The sequence below is a fragment of the Arvicola amphibius genome, chromosome 15 (assembly GCF_903992535.2).
Source record: "Arvicola amphibius chromosome 15, mArvAmp1.2, whole genome shotgun sequence".
Taxonomy (NCBI): domain Eukaryota; kingdom Metazoa; phylum Chordata; class Mammalia; order Rodentia; family Cricetidae; genus Arvicola; species Arvicola amphibius.
Window position 1 is genome coordinate 36,008,879 of NC_052061.1, and position 25,495 is coordinate 36,034,373.

The 25,495-nt window shown below is 40.4% G+C and overlaps 1 protein-coding gene across 2 annotated transcripts in view; it reads right to left on the reverse strand.

Moving 5' to 3' along the window:
• The window catches only part of Phlpp2 (PH domain and leucine rich repeat protein phosphatase 2), a 73,223-nt gene that overhangs the window by 18,229 nt on the left and 29,499 nt on the right, over window positions 1–25,495 (reverse strand). For both annotated transcript variants that reach the window (XM_038313098.1, XM_038313099.1), the window contains exons 4-11: window positions 20,105–20,295; window positions 17,161–17,286; window positions 14,997–15,151; window positions 12,189–12,335; window positions 11,560–11,790; window positions 10,238–10,440; window positions 3,756–3,816; window positions 812–907 (exon numbers count right to left, since the gene is read on the reverse strand). In XM_038313098.1, coding sequence (XP_038169026.1) covers window positions 812–907; window positions 3,756–3,816; window positions 10,238–10,440; window positions 11,560–11,790; window positions 12,189–12,335; window positions 14,997–15,151; window positions 17,161–17,286; window positions 20,105–20,295 — 1,210 coding nt within the window. The remainder of the gene's footprint in view (window positions 1–811; window positions 908–3,755; window positions 3,817–10,237; window positions 10,441–11,559; window positions 11,791–12,188; window positions 12,336–14,996; window positions 15,152–17,160; window positions 17,287–20,104; window positions 20,296–25,495) is intronic.

Here is a 25,495-nt window from a genome sequence, read left to right on the forward strand (position 1 = left end):
TCCAGATGTGAGGACCATGCTCCAGAGGCCTGGTGCTACCTACTGTGCTACAAGGCTCTAGCTGAATTGTGAAGACTCCACAATCATCCACTTTACACTGGAGTACTGTGGAATATATAATACAGTGGCTCGTCCTACCCCTTAAGCACCACTCTCTCCTCCCTCACCTTAGATAACTCTCACCATCTGGTACAGGTCAATTCAAATACCATCTTACCACAAAGCATACTCTAATTATTTCAGTTCTTCTGAATTTCTAAAACAATTTGTGTCATGATTAAGACCAAGCCTCCAAAGTAAGAAATCTCCATTCAAATGCTAGCTCCCAATGGCCCTGGGACCTCAGACAGGTGACCTAACCATTCTTAGTTTCCTCATTCCTAAGGTAAGGCTGACAGCACCTACATAAAAAGTTTATAGGATTAGGTAAGATCATAAAACTGGAGTTCTCAGAAAATTTCCAGCTCATAATAAGACACCCTATGAAACAGCCATATTCATACAGTCATACCACCAGCCATGCCAGAAACTTTCAACACGGGATAGGAATTATGTGTGTGTATAAGTCACCCTATGAAACAGTCATATTCATACGATTATACCACCAGCCATGCTGGAAGCTTTCAACACAGGTCAAATTTTACTGTTTCTTTAGGCTAAGACATGCATTAGTCATCACGATAACCCTTAAAGTCCATTATGTTGCCACCTCCTATTCAGTAGGTCCTCAATAATCACCAAAAAATGAAAGGCAACCCAAATTTAGAGAAATACTTAAACACATGCCATAAATGCATTTGCACACACATACCTCACAGGAATCTCGGTGAGAAGATTGTAGCTCATATCTAGTATTTCTAGCTTTTTTGCTTCACAGGCCCAGTCAGGGACACACTCTAGCAGGTTTCTGCAAAGAATAGAAATTATCATGTAAGGTGAAAAGTTATTGTGGCTTGAATACTAAATATTTCCCCCAAAGACATGTTATTGCAGTTTGTTCTAGTAGACTATAGTGCTATTATAAATTGGTAGGTGGGACTGGAGAGATTGTTTAAGAGCACTAGTTGCTCTTTCAGAGGACCAGGGTTCAAGTCCCACCACCCACATGATGCCTCACAACCATCTGTAACTCCAGTCCCAGGGAATCTGATATCCTCTTCAGTCTTACAAGGACACCAGGCACACATATGATATACAGACATACATGCTAGGAAAACATTCACACACACAAAATAAAAAATTTAAAAAAATTCTTAAAAAAACTAACTGGTGGAACTTGGTCTTTCATACTGTAATCCCAGTACTTGGGAGGCTGAGGCAAGCATGAGGAGCATAAGTTCAAGGCCAACCTGGGTTAAATATGGAGACTGTCTTAAAAACAAACAGAAGAAAGAAAACAAAAGGAGGGAACAAGGAAGGAAGGAGGGAAGAGCTCAAAGGAGAGCTGGCCTTTCCTTCTCGGCTCTCAGTTGCCATGAGGTAAGCCACTATGAGCTGCCACCATGGGCTCAAGGTGACATGGGTAGGTGGCCATGGATCTGAAACTGCAAGCCCCAAATAAGCTTTTCTTCTTCCAAATTGCTTATTTCAAGTATTTTGTCAATTTATGGAAATGTAAGTAACAGACAAATTGAATTCATTTCACTAGATTCCAATGAATAGGCCAAGGCAACTTTGCTAAGAGACATGACACCTTACGGCAGGGACACTATTTCCAAGGAATTCTTTGGGATATTGCCAAAAATAAAGCTGGCACTCAGAAAACACTGTGAAAGCAGAAGGGTAGAGAGAGACAAGCACTCAAACAAGCACAGCAATATATATCAACTGTGTTATATCACATGTTCAGAGAAGGCTTTGAACAGAAGCAGCAGGATGTAGTGAGGCAGAATGAGGAGAGATTTGGAGGAAGTGGCATAAAAGATGATCAGGAATTCCATGGGTAATGATAGACAGAAAAGAAGCAAATTCTAAGAAAAACAGAAGGAAAAGCAGTGAGAAAGTAGCAGTAACAGGCAATTTGTAGCAAGACAAAGTTTCAAACCACTGGAAACATGAATTTGAAGTATTTAATACAGATCCAGATCAAAAGACTTCTACCGTCAGATGTAATCTACCTTTTCTAGGTCACACGGTGTCTGTCAGTTATGTGGCAGAGTGCAGTGAGAGCTATGTAAAAAGACACAGACATCGCTGACAGCTTAGTGAGGAGAACACTGCCTGAAATAGGCCAAGGCAACTTTGCTAAGAAACATGACAACTGGGTTAGATTCTGAAGAACGTTATACTGCAACCTTACATGCTGAAGATACTCCAAGCAAGGATGACAACCTAAGTCAGAGCAAGAAGGAATGTGATGTATGATGGGAATGACAAGCCATTTGGTAATGCTACAGCCTGGAGTGATGCTCCAAAGACAGAGGGAATTTAGGCTGGAGCAGCTCTAAACCATGTCTGGAAGGTTCTTTCTTGATCCTACATACATGGGGGCTACCCCAAAGGTTTATAAGCAGTGTACACATGATGTGATTACTTTAGATTACTGGTAAATGGAGCCCAGTTCAGATGATTCTACTGATGGAAAAACAATCAGGATTCCAGGAAGAAATGAGAGTAGTCATAGAGCTGAAGGATGGGAGGAATTCCAAAAGTACTAAGGAGGCAAAGATGGCAATGACTTGGAGAAGGACTATGTATAGGAAGGAGAACAGAATAAAGAATAAAAGCTACTTTCAGGCTTCTCGCCTGGATGACCAGGGATATACCTGTGCTGGTGTGAATCAACACAGGAAAGAAGACTGGTACAGGAGCAGGTGAGTTTAATTTTGCACAGGTTTCAGGCACCTGAGAACGTGTACAGCAAGATTAACTAATAAAGAATTGGACACACGGGCCTAGCCAGAGAAAAGAGTGTCAGTTTATTTTGTTTTTTTTGTTGTTGTTGTTGTTGTTGTTTTGGGTTTTTTTTTTTTTTTTTTTTTTTTTTTTTTTTTTTTTTTTTTTGGTTTTTCGAGACAGAGTTTCTCTGTGGCTTTGGAGCCTGTCCTGGAACAAGAGTCATGCCAACCCTTTGCGTGACTAAAATCACTGTAATCAATGAGACTGCATCCGTGCCAGGGCAGTGTGCCAATTCAGAACTTGAGGGGTGACTGACTTAAAAGGCTGCCAGAAGGAAAGGAGAACATCAAAGACACAGAAGTAATGACTAACATGGCATTGAAGAGACTATATTGGCCACTTTCAAAGATGTCTTAAGGCCGGGCGATCGTGGCGCACGCCTTTAATCCCAGCACTCAGGAGGCAGAGGCAGGCGGATCTCTGTGAGTTCGAGACCAGCCTGGTCTACAGAGCTAGTTCCAGGACAGGCTCCAAAGCCACAGAGAAACCCTGTCTCGAAAAACAAAAAAAAAAAAAAAAAAAAAATCAAAGATGTCTTAAAAAATGTAAAGAGACTAAGTGTTAATAAAGAAAAAGCAAATTAGAGAAGGCCTACAGTGAGCTGCTGTCAGAATCAGGAAATGGGAAGTAAAGAAATGGAGCTCACAATACAAATAATTCTTGAGAAATTTAGACAAAAAGGTGAAAACAGTGGTTACACATAATGGAGGGCTAGGAGATTAAGCAACACTTTGTTTATTCAGACAGAAGAGATCTAAATCTCCTTCCTCTCCCAGAGGCTCCTTCCTTTAACTACACATTAGTCCTCCCACCCCCACCCCAATCAAGACAAGTACCACCCTTATGAACACACTCACCGGGAGAGTTCCAAAGAAGTGAGCAGGCTGGGCACTGGGTAGACATTCACTGCTGTCAGCCCTATGGGAAAACAGACACCATGTTAACAATGTTCTCTGAAGAAGAAGATAGCAAGGACTACTGAAAAGGGTTTGAGAGAGGGTTCAGTGGTTAAGACCACCTACTGCTCTTCCTGAGAACCCAAGTTCAGGTTTCAATACTATAGTGGTATTCTCAACAGCCTGTTAACTCCAGCTTCCAGGGATATGATGCTGCTGGTTTCCATGGGTACCTGCACATTCCTACACATACATACACATCATTAAAGAAAAGAAGAAGAAGAAGAAGAAGAAGAAGAAGAAGAAGAGGAAGAGGAAGAGGAAGAGGAAGAGGAAGAGGAAGAGGAAGAGGAAGAGGAAGAGGAAGAGGAAGAGGAAGAAGAAGAAGAAGAAGAAGAAGAAGAAGAAGAAGAAGAAGAAGAAGAAAGAAGAACACTGGTAAACAAAGCAAAAGTGGTTTTGTGGAGATGACTGGCAACAAACTGTGACTACCATTTGACCCCAATCCAATATGTTTTTGAAAATACATATAACTATTCACTTCAGGGTTCTGTGCATTTACACTGCATTAGAAAGTCACTAATGCTAACAGTTCCACTTAGTGTGTAACTTGAAAAATACCTAGATTAAAAAAAAAAACATTTATTTTTAATTATGTGTATGTGTATTGGTTTGAGTACACAATGCAGGGGCCCTCAGATGGCAGAGGTGCTGGGTCCCCCTGGAACCAGAGTTAATAGGCAACTGTGAGATGCCTCTTGCTAGAACCTAACTCAGGTCCTCTGCAAGAACACTTCAAGCTTTTACTCACTGAGCAATCTCTCCAGCCCAATATTTGGATTTAAAGATGAAAATAATCTCACCTTTCATTGAAGTACAATGCAGATTCAGAAACAATCTTAAGTGTATAGATCAGTAAACTGGAACACACTAGTAGAACCAGCACTAAAACCATCAAACACAGCATTAACAACTCCCAGAGCACACCTTCATCTCCTCTTCTAGCCACCACACATCCGAAGGTGCCATTTTTTATCCTGGCTCCAAACACCACAGACAACGCTTGCCATGTATAAAACCAGAACTTTCCTTCACAACTCACCCCACAGGAGCGTGCTGGGTAACCCAGGTGCCATGAACTCTATCTTCTTGCCTTACCTTCCTAAGCACTGGGTACAAGGGTGCATGATGGCCACGGATGCAACTCAGTTGGTCAAGTGCTTACCTGGCATGCAGGAGGCCCTGGGTTCTAAGTCCCACACTGCATAAACCGAGCATGGTGGTGCACACTTGTAATCCCAGGCATAAATATACTTTGCTATGTTTTGTTTCATTTTGAGGTAAGATTTCTTGTAGCCCAGGCTAGCCTTAAACTCACTATGTACCTGAGACTGGCCTTGAACTCCTGATCTCTCTCCCTCTTGTACACGCTTTGCTCTGACTTCATTACTCACATATGCTTATGGCATTTGTTCATACTGTTGCACGTGGTTATACCTTTTTAATGTTATTTTTGCAAATATGAAACAGACAGACCAGAGGGGCCCATTCCTCCCTAGGGCACTGAACGGGTGTTAAACTTTGTTGAAGTGTTGTAAACACTACTAGTGTTAATGATGTCAGTTAAGTTGTTACTGTAAGCATTCCTCTTATATTCATCTTCCTGTAAACCGGGGAGGTGCTGGGTGAGAAGGCAATTTCATGTCTCAGCTGACAGATGCTGCCCCTGACAATGTTGAGCAAAATGATCATCAGTGAGCCAAACGAGCTTAGGCCAGCACCAACCTTTATGAACACACCACAGAAGTCTTGAGAAAAGTACAAGACAACTGTATTGTTATCAGCTGCAGCTCCCAGGGCTATTTCAGTTTACATGGGACCTTCTACTATCACAAGCCTTGATGAATCCTAGATGACTCTGCAACCACTCCTACCCAGGCCAGAAATGAACAGTTAACAGTAGGGGCCTAGCAGAAGGATCACTGAGGCTGGTGTAAACACAAACCTTCCTTTGCATGACAGGCTTGCTGTGACTGGTGTAAACACCTGTCTCTGGCTATAAGCAAGCTGTCTGCACAATTGATGAGTCAACTTGGAGCCACAACATTTAGCCCTAAAAAAGACTTTTCTCAAGTTATCTTTCCTTGCCTCCTTTACCACAGGAGGCTAATCTGGTTACATGGAAAGCAGTAGAAGAGACAGACAGTGGAGCAGCAGTGGTGGCTGAGGCAGCATGACACAACTGTGCAGCATGCTAAGCTGCAAAGGTGGCAAAGCAATGGCTTCCTGAGAGCTGAAGAAGCTAAGGAGAGTCCCAGCCTGGCAGCCAGCAGCAGCAGTAACAAAAGGGTAGCAGTAGCTATTTGCTGTGACACTGACCAATAAGAGGCAGCTGAATAGTCCTGAGGGAGCAGTCAGGCCAGGAACAGACCAGGGGCAAGACTGGCATTGGAAATACAGAGCAGGCAAAAGAGGTAGAGCTCTGAACTGGAATGAGGACAGAGGCCATAAAGAGACAGAAGAAAGCAACTGCAGGTTCTGGTTGCTAGAAGAATACCAGAGAGCTTTCAAGTCTTCAGACACCCCAGTCTGGGAGCTGTAATCTGTAGTGGTATTTTATTTGTATTTTAATAAATAAAGCTTGCCTGAGGATCAGAGTGCAAAGCTAAGTCACTATAGGTCAGGGAGTGTTGGCACACATCTTTAATCCAGGACTCGGGAGACAGAGGTAGACAGATCTCTATGAGTTCAAGGCTACCCTGGGCTATACCAGATTGATCAAGAAACAGATCCTGGTAGTGGTGGTGGCTCACACATTTAATCCCAGAGTTTGGGTGTTACACACCTTTAATCCCAGCACTATGGAAGTGGGAAAAGGAGCAATATGGCTGGGTAGAGAGAGAAATATAAAGGGGAAGAGACAGGACCTGAATGGAGTATGGAGTCCGAGGTGTGATGGAGACACAGTGCAGTCTAGGCAGTCTGAGGATCACCCCTTTGGTCTGAGCATTCATAGAGGTAAAAGGTCTCTCTAGTGGCTTACTGCTCTGCTTCTCTTATTTTCAGCTTTAATCCCTGTATCTGTCTCTGGGTTTTTTATCATTCATGAGGACTCCTGATATTTAGGCCTGCCTAGAAGCTACAATGTCAGCTGCTTCTACAGACTGAGGAATCCTGACTTCCTAAGCAATGCTTCACTTGTAGGGCTACTACCAAAGGCCTATGTGGGAGTTGGAACACTAGAGGGAGCCACTAAGCCTCACTCACTGCTGTGGCAGAGCAGAAAAGCTAAAGAGAAGCCCTGGAAGAGTCATGGTTTCTATATGGTATAAAGGAAGGTCCCTGCCAGCTGGCTGGTGGCAAATACACCATGACTACCCAGTGTAGGGCTGCTGGGCATTTAAAGCTTCTCCAATTTAGGGTGACTATGAATATCTTATCCATACACATGTGAACTAATCTAAGCACAGATAGTGAACATAAGCCAAGAGAAACCTCGGGTATAGATGACTGTACAGATTAGCATTAATACACAGTGCCAGTCAACACTCAATACATTTGGTTGTTATTATTGTTGTTTTGGGTTTTCCTAAGGGGAAAGATAGGCTGAAATAGTATTTGATTTTATAACTCAGGCTAGACTGGAACTCTTGACCTTCCTGCTTCATCTTCCCAAGTACTGGGATTACAAGCGTGGGCTACAACACCCAGTTTTTACACAACAGGCTTTTTTCTTATTATACACTTATTTATCTCTGCATGCACGTATGTTTGTATCTGCATAAGAGTATCATGTGGTCAGAGGACAACTTGTGGGAGTTGGTTCTTCCTTTCCATCCTGTGGGTCCAAGATATAGAACCCAGGTCATCAGGTTTGGTTAGGTTAAGCTCATTTACCCTGCTCAACAATAGCAACTTCTGACTGAAGAAATTAATCTAAGGTAGGAGTGAAGCCTCTATAACATGATAAAAGACAACAGAACTGAAGACCCTAAACTTTTATCCTAATAACGTATTCAGATACAGAAAACAAAACAAAAACAACAAAAAAACGAGCAGTTTTCCACCATCATCAGCTACCTCTAAACACACATCTGTCTTATATTTTCCTTTGACACCAGGAGGTAAACACTACCCTGAATATTTATCATTTGTGTTACAGTTTGAACCTAGAAAATGCTGTTTTCTATGTTTAAGTTTTGGTATAAGTTACACAGTAGACTGTGATTGTACAGTTTTGCTTTCTTAGTCAAAAGCTGTTTCCAAAACTCCTTTGCACCAGTTCACAAAGCTTTAGTCCGTTCATCTCCACTACTGTACAAAATCTACTGTGTGAATACATCGCTACTGATTTATCCATTTTCCTATTAATAGTCATATACTTGCACAACAACACAATACTGTGACAACTGTTGTGTGTAAGTAGCCCTGAGATAAATGCCAGCAGGGAACTGTTCACACAGCTCTGCCACTTCTTTAACATGGTCACCTTCCTCCAAGGTCAACCTCTTCCTCCTAGTCAACCTCTTCCTGGCTGTGGCTGAGGACACTCATTTCCGTCACTTAGTGAAATTGAACATTTTCCCTTTCCTTCCTTCCTTAAACATAGAAAACTGTAAAGTGTGGTGAAGCATACCTACAATACCACTACTTAATGTGTGGTGGAGCATACCTACAATACCACTACTTGAGAGGTTAAATCTTGGGTGGTATAGTGAAACTGTCTTAAAACACCAAAAGCCAAAATAAAAATACATATAAAAGCCCAACTGGTGAAGAACTCTCCATAAGAATGGACTCAACAAAATGAGTCTGTTGTAAACAGACAAAACAGTAGTCTCTACAAACACAAAGTCTTTTACAATGAAAAAATTCCCAGAGATCATGTCTATTTGCTGAGATCAAGCTAATCTCTGCTCTAAGTCACTCCATATTGTATGAACAGTGGTTTTTCAGGCTGAGCACAAGCAGCTTTTGACTCCATTTCGAGGGAGAAGGATGAGTACAGCTCCTGGATGACCCAGAGGACAGGCGCACGCGCGCGCGCACACACACACACACACACACACACACAGCCAGCACAGACAGATAAATCACCTATTCCTGAGGACCAGAGGTGTAACTCCCTTACCTGAACCCCATAAAGTGACAAACATTACATACCACACCAACCTACCTAGGTGTGTGTGTGTGTTCCCTGAGCCTCAGCATAGCTCAATCCATTGTTTTTGATGTAGATTACAACTACATGTTCAGTCTACCTATTGGCCTATTTGGACCTGAGCCTGCCTGACATACTGTTTTCTGTTCTTAATCCATTCCCTACTCTCAGACCGTGGTTCTGTTCAACCTTGCACCGCGCAGCTGAACTCTGCGGTTCTACTCTCAAGCCTAAACTACAGCAGCTCTCTCCTAGCACTCCTCTCGCTTATTATCAATAACAACTCTCTGCCAGCTTCGGAAACCTCGTGCACTCCACTGTAGATTCTCTAACTGATACTCATTCTACAAACCATAAATATGCATATAGACATATAGATATATTTACAGTTAATGTTTACTGTATGACATGAGAGCTAGTATTAGTAATTAAGATTGGAATAAAAGAACTTGCATTCACTTCAGTCAGGCTACCAAGGTAAGCAGGTTATATAACAGATTTCTGTCATTGAGACCACTAAACCTTGTGAACTGACTGTTACTATGTCAATTGGCACACCATGGAAAGCACCAACATGTCTGTTTCTGGCATTTGTGCTTACTCACTGCTGGAACAGGGGTCTTCTCACACTACAACCAAAGCAGCAGGTGATTCCCCAACAGGGATTGGGAAACTTTTTCTTAGTAGGCTAAAATAAATATTTTAGTGTTTGTGGATCATAACAGTATGTCACTCCTATAACTATGGCATAGTAACATGAAAACAGCGACACATAACTAAAGTTAAACCTATGAGTATATGCCCATAAAACTTGATTTATGAATAGAAAAACTTGAATTTCATGTAACAAATATTATTATTCTAATTTTTAACCCAAATTTTTAAAAACATAAAAACCATTCTTTATAGAATATGCAAAAAAGAGGATAGGACAGATTTAGAACCTGGGCTGTAAGGATAACAACGCCTACTTCATAACAGATGCTCTGGTTTGAACATGCTTATCCACCTACCCGACCCCTATGATTCTGCAAAATGCCTCTTACTGTGCTCGCACAATGAGTCTTAGTACCCTTTTCAAGTCTAGATATAGACTTGAAAGTCTATATCTTGAAGTCCGTACCCATTGCTTTAGGGGTATTGGCTTAATTAAAAGAGAAAGCTCAAGGGGTCACACCACTCCATTCTGCAGAGTAGCTGAGAAGGACCACAGATGCCATTCTTCTTAGAAGGCTCAGACTACAGTTGAAAGCAAAAACAGGAGGTTGGGTAGAGAACTCACTGTTCCAACTGGCGTAGAGGGTTCGAAGGGAAAAGCCACTGAGTGTCAGCTCCCTCAGCTGGTTCCGCTCACAATGCAGCTGCTCCAAGCTACATAAGGAGCTAAGATCCAAATCAGTCAACTGATTGTCGCGCAAGTCCATGTGAGTGATGTGTTTGTTTCCCTCCAAACTGTCAATAATCACGGTTTTCAAGTGGTTCATCCTTAATATTCAGAAACAGAAAAATAATTTCTATTATGTGGACAAAAACATAGGAAGAGGGATGACCCTTTCCTCTCTTTCCTGAACTTGAGAATTTCACTACTTGCTTCACTTTTCAAGGTCCTACAGAAAACAACCACAGTTTATCTACAGAGAAAGAACCCAAGATCCATTTAAGTTAGAACCGGTAGATACATACACAAATTAGACAGAGACAGAAAAACAGGGCAATATCCCCAACTAGATAAACACTTACATCCCAGTACCTAGTAAGGTCAGGTGGGAATGGGGAGGACAAAGAGATGAGCATGCTATGGAGTGAGTGAGAGGCTAAGCGACAGCAACAGCTCCCTTTTGAGACTCACATGGCATTAAAGAGAAGAAAATAATCTGAACATACACGAAATGGTTTAAATGCAAACTTCACTAAATATTTCAGGTTCTTGTCTCTACCCCTACATGACTTCACACACATCAGCCTGTTCTCCTTCTCCTATATGCTACTAGGTTCCTGTCTATGTCTTTACAGGGCTCGCTATCTGCTTCCTGACATAACAGAACACAGTATTTATCTTTTACCACCTTCCTTTAGAGAAAGATTATCACTATAAAACATAATACATAAGAAAGTCTTGGTAGTGAAGCTGTGAATATTTCAATTACAATACAATGTTATCAAGAAAAAAGTGACTAACAGAAAAATGGCAAAATTTATAGAAAACTAGAAACTACTAGTCTCCACACAAAAAAGATGTTCATCACTCATAAACAAATGCTCATTAAAACAATGGAATATTGCGTTCTGACTTCTACAGCCAATAAACGAAAGGCATCTACTGAAATCCAGTCTGGATAATGGTTCAAAGAAAAGGAAATTCTCATACAATGCTGCTGAAGAGTACGTCTGACAATCCTTGGCCATTTAAGTCTTTGTCACTGAAAACTCACCAGATCATTAATCTCTCTAATACTAGGTAAATAATGAAGTTTTACTATGTATCTGAAAACATCTATCTTTACACCGTTCTAAGTTCCTAATGTTTTAAAGAAGTCTTTATGAGGAGAAGACATCAAGGTCCATCACAGCAGAGCTTAAGAAATCTCATGCAGACAGGCTCACCTTAGATCCACATGCTTAACATGGCTCATCCTGGTCAGCACTCCTAAGTTCAGGACTTCCAAGCGGTTTCCAGCCATAACCACTTTATCTAACTTGGTGAGTTTCTCCAAAACCTCAGGAATTTGACTAAAATCGTTGAAGGAAATTCCAAGAGAAGTAAGCTGCTGCAGGTTTCCCAATTCATCGGGCAGAGTGGTGAGAACGTTGCCATCAAGGCAAAGGGTCTGCAGGCTGTGGAGACAAACCAGCCTGCTCTATGGAACAGCTCAAACATACAGAGCCAACAATAGGGGCTGTAATTTATTATTAAGCCAAGCCATTAATTATTAACAATCCAAACGTGACAAACTCCCCAATCTTGGCCCATGGAGAGTTAACAGAGGCTCAGACATAACTTCTAAGGATGGGCCTTCAGACACTGAAGAGCCAGGGTCAATGCTGCTGAAATGGAGGGAATGGGTTACCACTTGGCAGTATGGTCACCTCTGGCATCAAGAGCCATTGTTAAATAGAGTCCTAGTAAGAATGTGACTTTTCTCATTGCAAAAGTTCCAAGAACTGCCTGCATCCTAAGACAAGAGATGGTCCCCTGCAAACAAAAGGAGCATCTAGAAAAAGCCAACACTTACTTTAGCAGATTGCCAATCTGACTTGGCAAGTCATGAAATCCATTACAAGAAAGGTTGAGCTCAGTCAGGGTAGAAATCTCACACAGCAACACAGGGAACAGTCCAAGCTTATTATGGGATAAGTTCAGGCCCTTCAGTTGAGAAAATCTAAAGAACAAAAGCACAAATATAGACCATATTTCCACAAACCTACTGTGATGGTTTGAATAATTAAGATACCCATTATATGTCTTTACAGAGACCATCAATGGACTTCGACGATCTGTTTTGTTTACTGATTATTTTGTTATTGTTGTTGGAGATAGGGTCCTTCTCTATAGCCCAGACTGGCCTATAACTCACAATGTAGCATAGGCTGGCCTCAAACTCACAATCTTGCTACCATTTGCAAAAGGGTAGGATTGCAGGCACGTGCCATCACATCCAACTAAATTAGCCAATAAAATAAATTATCTAATAAAATGTGCACCATATAATTTGCTTTAAAAACATGTTTTCATTTTCATACTACCTCATGTGTGGACACAGAGGATAGTAAAGTAGTTAAAACATAGTCCATGTTGTTAATGAAACTGAGTCAAGAGAGTTCCCCTAATGAGGCAAAAAATCTACATGGGCGTTCATGCTGCTACAATTCTTTTTACTAAGTCACATCTGATACACTTAATTTCATTTTACTAAATGTCTACATATAATATACAAAAGTTAATCTATTCAGATACCATAATACCTAACAAATACATAGCACATTATAAGCAATTCTTTTTATACTGAAATTATATTGGCTCAAATGCCACTTGAAAAAAAAAATGGACCAGATGAACTTGAAAACACGTGTGACAGCCTTGTGTGGTAAAGTGATTTGATTTACAAGAATTCTGTGTTGGTTCCTTTTGCTCACAGAGTAAAGGTTTCTATATTGTCTTGCCTCGAGATAGTGTGGCTATAAAACGGGTGTGTGGAACATTACGTTTTAGATCATACAAATATAAAATAAGAATCCAAAGGCATCATTCTTCTTTGAGAATGGAGCCCATAGGATCTAATTCTATAGCTCTTCTCTTCCAAATTTCAATGTCTAACTTCCAGGGGACCTGACTTTGATTACTTATTACTCCTTTGACTTTTGAATCTCTGCTCAAACTCTCTAACTGGATCAATTCTAACTTCAGGGAAATTCAGAAAGAAATGCTAAAGACTGGTTTCCTTAATATTAGAACTTATCTTAATTTAAAACACAAATATGACTCAAATACCTGTACCATTACTAAATATTATCTTGTATCTGTAAAAGATTAGATTTTGAATACCAATGTTTTCTGAAGATTATACTAGGAGTATAAGAAATATGTTATCAACATAAGTGTGTAAAACATGTCACTTTAGTGTGCATTCTTTTTTATTCAAGATGTAACGTGAGACATTTTACTTTGATTTTCAGTTTTTTCTCTTCCCCAGCAGAAGCCCACAATCACACGTTGTCATTATTCATGGACTATGTTTAAACTACTTTACATTTTTTGTCTTGTGTAGTCAGGGTCTCACTTAATATAGTGGGCTGGTCTCTCATGCTATCTGGTGTAGGTAGAAATATGAGGTGAGATGTGGTGAGAGTAGCAAGGTGGAATATATTCTAACAAAGAAGACGGAAAAACACACAGATCATAGTCGTGAAGTTGTGTGGGGATGAAACAATCCCATTATCAGAAGAGAAAGTTTCAAAGCTGACAAGACTCAAGAGTTGGTAAGAGCAGGTACAAAGAAAAGATTAAACCTGCTCCAGAATTCTTGAAATCAGGCCTGTCTACTTGAAGTCATTTATGTTAGAAACTTTTAATTAAAAAACTGTTCACATACCGAGTTTCTCAATCTACCATAGCTGCAGATCATACTTTATCATCAATGAGCATCCTTTACCAACAATATAAAGATTATCCCAAGCCTGGCAGATGTATCTCTGTGAATTCAAGGTCAGCTTGGTCTATATAGTGAGTTCTGGGCCAGACAGAATTACATATTAAAATGCTGCCTCAGAACAAAACAAAAACAAACCACCAAAAAAAATATCATAAAAATCAATGGCAACTCACTGTAGTCTTTGAAACATAACATTCCATTAACCCTCTGTTTTACAGGGAGAATAACAAGGGAGATTTGTATAAATAAAAATTTTGCTTCCTCAAAAAGGAGTGGGAATTTGCAAACTATAATATGATGGAAAGTGCCGATTTGGGCACGGTTCATCTCTCAAAGGCTTGTCATGTGCTAAAGGCTTGGTCCCCGTGTGTCAGAACTAAGAAGTGGCAGACCTGTAAAAGGGGAGGGCGAGGGTGTGGCTCAAAACATTTGTCTAGCATATACAGACAGGGTCCTGGATTTAATCCCCAACATCACATAAACAAACAAACAAACAAACAAATAAATAGAAAAGAGGAGAAAGAAGTAATTAAGCCACTGAACATTCTGCTCTGGAAAAGGATTCAGTTGAGTTAGTTCCCAAGAGAATCAACTGGAAAAAAAAAAAAAGCAAGCACTGACCACCTAACATCCCTGGTTCCATCTTGCTATCCCACTTATCCCTCTCATGTGAGCTCCCACCATTTGCCATAATATGCTGTAGCAAAGGGACTGTCTGATCTTACATTTAAACCTCTTCTCTTTAAACATTACCCAGCCTCTGGTTACTTTGTTACAGAAATCAGGAATGAATTCTTCTAGTAAACCTGTCAACTTAAAAGTGTGAACCACTATGATACTGATTATAATTGATTTTCAATACACTAGTCTGGAAACCTATTTTCTACATACTTGTAGAGTGTGTCGAGGCCCCCTGGTCTTTCTAATTGCATGAAGTTGTGTCGCAGGTTGAGGTAGGTGATATCTTGACTGTAGAAGAGATGTTCAGGAACCTCCTCAAGGCTGTAGCATGAAAGGTCCACAGTGCTGATCCGCTGGGACACCACCTGAAGAAGGGCAAGAAGAAAAGCCTCCTGAACTATTGGGTGCTTTCACCCAGAGAGGCCATAATGGCCATTTACACAAAAGGTGCTGATTATAAACTAGGAAGGGGGAGTTATTCTGTTATTCATTTATAAAAATTGGTTAAATTTTATTTTTCCCTAAAACCATAAGCTGATTTAAAAAACCAAACAAAGATATATGCCTACAATTCTAGCGCTGAAGAGGTGGAAGCAGGGTGATCAGTAAATCAAAGCTAGCCTTGGCTATACAGGGAGATTTAAGGCCAGCCTATTTAAAGACAATAAAAAATCGAAAACAAAAACCCTAGGATACAACAAAGTCAGGCATAGTAGGTACAAGCTTATAATTCTAGCACTTGGGAAGCTAGGCAGGAGGACCACTAAAAGTTTGGCCAACATGAGGTAAAACTAAGTTTCAGGCCAATCAATATGATAAAAGCGAGATCCTGTCTTTTATAGGAAAGAAAGAAGGAAGGAAGGAAAAAAGAAAGGAAGGGAGGAAGAGTGGGAGGAAAGGAGGGAGGAAGAGAGGGAGGGGAAGGAGGAAGGGAGGGAGGGAGGGAAGGAAGGAGGGAAGGAGCGAAGGAGCGAGGGAGGGAGGAAGTCCATGTCTCTATAAGGGATTAAAATTTTAACATTTTATACCATAAGCAATGTTAAGATGGTTCAAAATAGACAAGACTCATGGAGACGGTGGGACAGAACTAATGGGAGATCACCAACTCCAGTTGGAATGGGACTGATGGATCATGCAACCAAACCCGTCTCTCTGAATGTGGCCAACAGTGGGGGCTGACTGAGAAGCAAAGGACAAAGGCGCTGGGCTCTGATTCTTCTGCATGGACGGGCTCTGTGGGAGCCTTCTCAGCTTGGTCGATCACCTTCCTGGACCTGGGGGGAGTTGGGAGGACCTTGGTCTTAGCATAAAGTAGGGAACCCTGATGGCTCCTTGGCCTTGAGAGGGAGGGAGGGGAGGTTTGGGTGGAGGGGAGGGGAGGGAAGGGGGAGGAGGAGGGGAGGGAAGGGAGAGGAGGAGGGGAGGAGATGGAAATTTTTAAATATAAAAAAATAAACCATGAAAAAAAGAAAAAAAATAGACAAGCCTTAATAAGGGACAGAGTGGGATGAAATGACTTTTGTAGCCACACGTCTTTGCTGCTTACTCACAAAGTTTCTTCTTCTACTGACAGCATAAAATAAAACAGCTATACACACAGCATACTGCTGAGTATGCCAAGATGCCAAGGAACAGCATCTTCTCTTTAAAGGGGCAAAAGAATGGAAGTTACTCACAACTGAAACCAGTTTTGCATAGAACAGATTTTATAGCTGATACAACACAGCAACAAAAAACAGCAAAACTGAAGTCTTTAAAATCTGTAATACTACAATAACGAATATAATGTGTTTTAAAACACCTGATGAAAATCACATGAGACATGCTATATCACTGTGGCATCCCTTCTGAAAACTGCTGCAAAGAATCCAAAGCGCACACATGTGGAGTTGCAGTATATTTTAATGGCTGTGTCTTAATGGCTAAGCAGAGCTATGCTGAAATGTCAATCATCCTCAGCATAGCAAAAGAGAGATTTATAACAGGTCATGCCCCACAGATAGGTTCACCTTTTAAGTGGTTCATCAAGGCTGTTCTAAAAGCGTGCAGACTGAGAAGCACCAGGCTACAAGCTAGGGAGCAGCTATGTCAACCAGAGACTACTGTGACAAGTGGGAAGCAATGTCAACCTCATGTATCAATCCCTTTAAAGGTCAAATTTTATTCTGTTTTAATTCTGTCTAAGGATCACCTCACAGAGACAGTTCAGAGGGAAATGTACCTGAAAAGATTTTGACACCATTTTCTACTATAAGAACATAAGTAAAGACCCTATGAAATCCCATTATTGTATTCATTGTACACTAAGAAAGGTACGATGTTAAGGATGGTCACTTGCGGCTATATCCTCATCTCCTATCAAAGAGCTTCCAACCTTAGATGCCTGCCGTTGCCATCTCTGGTATTCAGCCAAAGTCTCAAAGCTGACATGGTAGGTCTGAGCTTGGGCTCCAGCTGAGCTGAAAGCAAGGGAGTGTTGGCGGCGCTTCACTTCTTCTATCTGAAGAAGAGGAGGAGAAAATCATAACTACTAATCAGAAATAATGGTCAAAAAGCAGAAACAAGACATACTTTTTTAAATGACAAAAAAATCAGAGCAGACATTTCTCCAAAAAATATATACAAATAACCACCAATAACATGAAATGACAATCAAGATCAACCGCCATTATGGCAAGGTAAATCAAACTACAACAAAGGCTGGAAGTGGGGTATACAGCTGTAATTCCAGTACCCAGGAGTCAGATGCAGAAGAACAGAGCATTCCAGGTCAGGCTGGGCTACCCTAAACTGCAACAACTCAACTTACACAGATTTCCTATCACCACGAAACCACTTCTATCTCTGGCATCTCATTTTGGATGACATTGCTTCTGAATCTTGGCAGACCAGCTACAAACTTACAAGTTATACTTGCAAATCAATACATTCTAGTGCTTACTAAATATAGAACCAAGTGGCAGAAACACAAAATACTTTAAGCAAAAAAGAAGCAGGCTGTAAAGACTCACTAAAATTAAAAATTTGGTAACATTCAATTGTGGTATTTACAACATAATTATTGTTCAATGGTAAGAAATCAGTGCAACTATAGAAGTTGTCAAAACAAAGAATTTCATTGAAACAAAAATAAAATATTCTAGAACAATCTTAAATGTTTTACTGTGGGGAACTGGAGAGATGACTCGGTGATTAAGAGCTCTTTCTGCTGTTGCAATGTTGGGTGGCTCACAGCCATCTGTAACTCTAGTCTCATGGGACCTGATTCCTTCTCTGGCCTCGAAGGGCACCAAGTACATATGTGGTGTATATACACATATACAGACAAAACACTCATTCACATAAAATAAAAATGAAAGGGAAAAATAATTTAAATTAAGTAAATTTTAGATATATTAAATTATATTTGTATAACTCACCCTTAAAATAAAGAAGAAGAAAAAAGAAAAGACTTTGTCAGGTTTGGTGGCAAACACCTCTAATACCAGCACTGGGAAGAAGAAGGCAGAATGCTGGGAGTTCTAAGTCTGCCAGGAATATATAGTGAGACTCTGTCTCAAGCAAAAAAATAAATAGACTGATGGGAAAAGCTTTGTAGCAATAAACCCCACTACAAGATGATAAAAGGAATATCTCACCATTAATAGTTAATAATTTACAAAGTTGTACATATGTAAAACTATAAAATCAATTTATATAATACTAAATTAACATGATTATATATAAATGTTGACTTTAATTTCTATTTCTTATGAGTAATTCACGAGACTTTCAGTATTTGACTATGAATGACTAAACTTTTTTTGCATTTTAGTTTTCATTTTTACTAATGTGTATTGTGTCTGTGTATGTCTACACACGTGCTAGGCCCACATAGACCAGAAGGGAGCATGAACTCACTAGAAATGGAGTTACAGATGGTTGTGAACTGCCATGTGGGTGTTTGGAATTGAACCTGGGTCCTCTTTAAGAGCAACCAATGTATTTAACCACTGGGCCATGTCTCCAGTCCATTATTTTTAATTTTCAATAATCATATTTCCCTTCCAAAGGTTTTTACTGAATCTTCCACAGGATTCTTATTTCAGATTTTTTGTAGTCCTATTCTGTTTTACAAAATCTTAAGTACATTTATTTTCAAGGTCAGTGTATCCATTTATTTCTACCTCAATCTGAAAGGAGTTTTTTGTTTTGTTTTGTTTATTGAATTTGTGGATATCATCATTAACATAAAATTTCCTGGTGTTTTCTGGGACTTGGCAGCAAGCATTTCTGTCCCCTGAGCCATACCTCCAGCACAGGTTATCTACTTTTTAAATACAGTATTATATCTATATCGTCATATATCTAGACCAATTGCATATTTCAAAGTATGACTGCCCAAGGTCATTTTCTCAGTGAATCCTCTTCAGTTTATACTGGTTATGCTGGTCAAGCTTCAAAACAGAAAAACAAAATAATATCTAGCTTCCTATAAATATTAATCTATCTATGGTCACCTGTTACTCTAGCAAATGAACTTTTTGAGGACAGATATGGCACATTTCCCTGGCTGCTGAATTGAGACTCTTGACCACCCAACTCTATGTTTCAAAAAGAAGAAACTTGAAGGAATCTATCTTGGTAAAAGATGTTGGCAGCTAATTCTAGTTCCCAAAGGCAACTTCTGTGTAACATCCTGGTAACAACATCTTGGTATTATCAGCAATAGCATCTAGTTCCTAGATATGGAAGCAGACAGTTCTATAACATTTGGGGTATGGAGAGTCCTGGAGCCTCCCAAGAGTCTCTGATATAATCTTTCATGATGTTCCTATTGGCCTCTATGAAAATCAGGCAGGGTACTTTCTTTTCTTTCCTTTCCTTTATTTCCCCAAATGCTGGGGACTAAACCCAGAGACTGACAAGTGCTAGGCAAGCATTGTATCACTGAGCTATAGCCCTAGCTTTGAGTGTGTGTGTGTGTGTGTGTGTGTGTGTGTATTCATGTATGCATGCACATGTATGCATGTAGAGGCCAGAGAACAACCTGGGGGGGGGGGGGTCACTCCTTGAGAGCAGTCCACCTTGTCTGTTAAAACGGGGGTCTCTGATTTACCTGGAAATGTACAAATGGGCTAGACTGGAAAGGCAACAAGCCTCAGGAACCTGCCTGTCAGGTTTGTTTGTTTTGTTGTTGTTTGCTCATTTGTTTTTTAAACAAGGGTTCTGGGAATCAAGTTGAAGTCTTCCAGTTCTTTCTTTACCAACTGGACCTTAACAACCTACCCTTAACATTTCTAAATGACCAAGTTAATATTTAAAATTTTAAATCTTACCTTTCCTCCAACTAGAGGCAAAATGTGCATCTTTCCAGTTTGACAATCCTTCACTGAGGAAACAATAAGGCAGGTACCGCAGAGAACAACTAGGCGTTCAGCCCATTTGTGCAGCTGGGTTTTTCCTTTGCGTACATTATAGATGCCAGACAGTAGGATTCGATCCAGATGATCCATCTGGCATGGTTTTTCTGAAAAGAAAACAGTACTTCAGAATGTACCATTAAAGAAACATAATACTGGAAGAGAAGGAAAATGCATGAGCCAACATTCAGTAGCCCTATTTATAGACACAAGGAATGAAGCAATATGGATTTTACAAAATAAGATCTTAGTCCTAAAATAACACCTACCACTGCACTTATACCGTGGAAATACTTGTGAATTTTGGCCTACACCCTGAGTCTTCACCTCAGATGTCACTGCTAACCCTTCTCCAAACAGCCACCTTTCACACAGCAAGGAGTCTATACCATGGACTTTGGGTTCAGACTCACTGGAGCCTGAATGCAAGTGATGCCACTCCCTTCAATTTCATTACCTGGCCCACTGAGCTTACTTTCCTCACAAAGTTTAGATTCTATCATCCTGTATTGTCTTAGATTTTATTAAGCTACCTTCCAGGGTATTCTTGTAAAAAAAAAAAAAAGTAAAATAATATAAAGTACGAAGCATAATGGGAGTACAAAAGATATATGGAATAAAAGATAGCCATTGATATCAATCTATTTTAGAATAAAGAAACACATAAAAGAGTTCTCTAATTCTGTATATAATATTCCACCTCTCTGGCCCTTGCAAGGAAAAGCTTCTGGATGGTACTTCAATCAACTGCTCCCATGATGGAGGCGGAAGATCATGCACCAGCTTCTCCTTGTTCAAGGACCCACCTTTCCATCATCATCATATGCCTGAGATACAGTAAGCAAAACAGAACACTGAGACAAAAGAGCTCTTTGTAAAGACATTGACAGAGACAAGTATCAAATACAGAAATAATGGGGGTTAAAATCTGATAAAATGGCTCAGCTGAGGCCAGATGGTGATGGTGAATGCCTTTAATCCCAGCACTGGGGAGGCAGGGACAGTGGGATCTCTGTGAGTATGAGGCCAGCCTGGTCTACAGAGCAAGTTCCAGGATAGGCTCCAAAGCTACAAAGAAACCCTGTATCAGGGGGCGGAGAGAGATGTCTCAGCTGACAAAGGTGCCTAAATTATCCCCTCCCCCAAAACCCACAATAGAAGGTCAGAACTAATGCCCACAACTTGTCCTCCGACCTCCAGATCTGTGCTATGGAAAACATGTGCCTGCACACGCATGTGCGCGCACACACACACAAATACACACAATCAATCAAAATAAAAATAAATAACTGAGGGAAGCAGCAGAAATAAGAGGTGGCACAAACAGTAAACAGAGCTCTCCAGGGATTACCACCTGATTATCCATGTGCCCTCAGGCACCACTTTGCCCAACTACTCAAGCATTTCTGTATATGTAATATGAAGAAATAGGTCAGTTACTCCAAAGACTCAAAATTACATTACTCAAATAAATTGTTAACACTGAACTTATTGGATGGCCACTTCTACTGTAAGTCAGTTTCTCTGCCTCCATTCTAATTCCTACTCCTCGGGGAGTCTGGTCCTCTCAGATCTACACTTCCTAAGCTTCTACTACCTGCTAGACATTCCCAACTGGGTGCTCACACTAAACGACAAAAGGGACTATTGATAAAGCAGTTAGTGAGCTTGGGAAGTAAGTGTAAAAAATTAAATACGAATAATGACATATTTGTATTTTTTTAAAGATTTATTTATTATATGTAGTATCTGCCTGTAGGCCAGATGAAGTTACCAGATCTCATTACAGATAGTTGTGAGTCACCATGTGGTTGCCAGTAATTGAACTCAGGACCTTTGGAAGAACAGCCAGTGCTCTTAACCACTGAGCCCCCGACATATTTGTATTTTATCTGTGTAATTAAACACAATTTTCTGAAAGGTAAAATATAAAAACAATAATTACAAATATACAATATGTACATAAAATAAGAGTAAAAAAATAGAGACTACAAAAGTAATATATTAGTGCAGTTACTTCTACATTTCTGAGTCTATTACTTTTTAAATTGTATGGGTGTATGAATGTGCACGAACATGAAAAAACATGGCTCAAGAGGCTAGAGGCATCAGCTCTCCCTAGAACTGGAGTGAGAGGCAGCTATGAGGTACCAGCAAGTGGGTGCTGGATCTCAGGTCCTCTCTAAGAGCAGTGTCCACTCTTCGCTACTGAGCCAGCTCTCCAGCCCCAGCGCGCCTGTATTTTAACAAACAAGTTTCAGATATGCAAATTAACCTGAAGCAGAATGTTTTTACAATTTGGATAAAAGATTAACTTTTAACAATGTTATTTGATATTGAAAGAGATGTAGAAAAATGAGTACTCTACTGAATAACATGCTTATTGGTAACACATATCTGTGTAATTTAGGAACAGTTGGTCGAAATTCAAAAGGCAGACCTGTAATGACTCAAAAATTCTACTCCTATGACTAATATCTTCCTCCCACACTCTAGAAGTCAGCCTCTCTCCTTTTCCTGACAGTCATCTCCTGGTTCTCTTTATAGGTTTGTCATTTGTAATACATACATCCTATATAAATACAGGTTAAACTACTGTAACAAACAGGATATAATGGCGCAAACATAACATCTAACTTTGCTCAAGTAGGCATTCTAGGTAGCCAAAGATCAATACTGTTATTCAGAAAGTCAGGATGATGGTGAACCTGCCACTTCTGACATCTGACTTCAATACTGTTCTAATTATTGTCATCCAAGCCCTCAGAAGAGGAAAGTAGCAGTGAGGAACAGAACAAGACACAGAAGCGGCACTCATGAATTCCATGTCCTATCATGAAGAAAATACAGCCACAGAGGCACAGCTAATTGAAACAGGCTAGGACCCATCATATGCAATCTACAATTCTGTTACTCACGACTTAAGATATACAAACTACTACCGCGCACCTCCACACAATATGGCTGAGATCTATGTGTTTCAACTTTTGGGTGTTTCCGAAATCTTGTTGTTGTTATTGTGCTTGTTTTTTTGTTGTTTTCTGAGATAGGATCACATGTACACAGGCTGTTCTTGAACTTGAAATGTAGCCAAGAATGCCTTTCAACTCCTGATCTTCCTGCTTCTACCACCAAGTGTTGAAAGTTCAGGTATGTGCCACCTTGCCCAGCTCATTTTTGAACTTTGAATGGAAACATACTATGTGATCTGTGATAGTTAAATGTCAGCCTGACTGGAATCACCACAGAAACACACCTCTGTGTCTATGAAGGGGTTCCTACAAGGGCTAGTGGAAGAGGTAAGACTCGCCCTGAAAGTAGGGAGCCCCAGCCCATGGACTAGGGTCACAGAGAGCTGAGCACCAGCATCCTCTCTCTGCTTCCTGACTGTGGTGCAATGTAAGCAGTCACCTCCCACTCCTGTTGCCATGACCTCCTCTCAAACTGGGAGCCAAAACAAGCTTCTCCTTCCTTATGTAAAATGTTCAAAGTGGCAGAATCACTGTCATCCTGATTTCCTCTGACAGTTTTTTTTAATTTAAAAATTTTTTTTCATTTTACATACCAATCCCAGTTCCCCTCTTTCCTCTTCTCCTACCCCCCATCCTGACCCCTACCCGCTCCTCAGAGAGGGTAAGGCCTCCCTTGAGGAGTCAATGAATCTGACAGGTATCTTATCACAACAAGAACAGTAACCACTCAGGTTCTTGGTTATAGCTTCTCATTTGCATTTATGTTCTTTACATGAAAGTCTCTTAAACAATGTAGGCAGCTGCATTATAGAAAGAGGCATCCTGAGCTGTTCATCTACAACTACAACTCTCTAACAAATCACACCCATGAGATTCCATTTCTTCTCACATAAAGGGATAAATTAATGTACTTCAAGTCCTCATAGCTGATCACGTCAGACACTCAAATTCAGTGATGAAAAATGTATTTATTTGCAAGACAGCCACCTTCTATCCCCACAGTATTAGGATAAAAACCCAGGGTTTTACACAGGTTAGACAAGCACTCTACCGCTGAGCTACATCCCTAACTCTTTTCCACAGCCTTTGTACTGACTATCTCTTGTAGCTAGGGAACACAGGGAGGAGAGCTGGTTTGAACTTAGGCCCTCATGACCTCAATGACTGTATTCTATGTAAGCTGACTCATCCAACAACTTTACACATGAAATAGTTAAAGCTGATTACTTAGCACTTTGCTCACAGATAATACTTCAAACACTTCCTTTCTTTCGGTTACTATGAATGTTTCTGGATTCAAGAACTGGAAAAGAAGGAAATTTTCTCTTATTGATAGTCTTAAGATATGTTCCACATTCTCTGACACCTTTTCCTTCAAAGGTGGAAACTAAATCCTTTCCCCTTCTGTAATGCAGGCTGTGATTAATGACTCAGTTTTTGGTTGTTCTGCTTTTTTTTTTTTTTAAGACTTCATTTCCTTTCTTAATGATTTATATTTGTATGTGTATTGGTCTGCATGAGAGTATCAAATCCTCTGGAGCTGGAGTTACAGAGAGTTATAAGCTGCCATGTGAGTGCTGGGAATTGAACCTGGGTCCTTTCAAAGAGCAGCCAGTGTTCTTAATCACTGAGCCTCTCCAGGCCCATTTCTTTCTTTTTAATTATGTGAATGTGTGTGTGTGTGTGTGTGCGCGCGTGTGCGCGCGCGCGTGCGTGCGCAAGTGAGTATAGGAGCCCAGAGGTCAGAGGAGGGTGTCTGATACCCTGCAGCTGGAGTTACAGGTGGTTCTGATTTACCTGGCATGGGTATTGGGAACTTAACTGTGTTCTCTAGAAGAGAAGTATGCATTCTTAACAAATGAGCCATCTCTCCAGCATCAGTAAACAAAAAATGGCAAAAGTGAAGTTAAGTTGTCAAAAAAGATACTGAGGCCTGCATATGCGTATACATTGTGTAGGTGGAAGTCACGTTTCATCCTTGGCTGCTACACTGTAGGTACAATTAAGCAATCCATGGAAAGTCAATATAACGAGGAACCAAGGTGTACTACCAATAATCAGTAAGGAACGAAGGCTCTAACCAACAACAGCCTTTAAACCACAGTAAAAAGTGAATGGATCCTCAAGGCTGGGAAGACAGTTCTGTGGGTAAATCTGTCTGCTTCCAAGTCTGACAACCTGAGTTCAATTCCTAAGACCTACATGGTAGAAGGCAAGAACTGAGAAGTTGCCTTTTGACCTCCCCATGAACATCTTGCATACTTGCATGTGTGCGTGCGTATACACATGCACAGACATTCACATATCCACAAATGTAATACAAAAAAAAAATTCA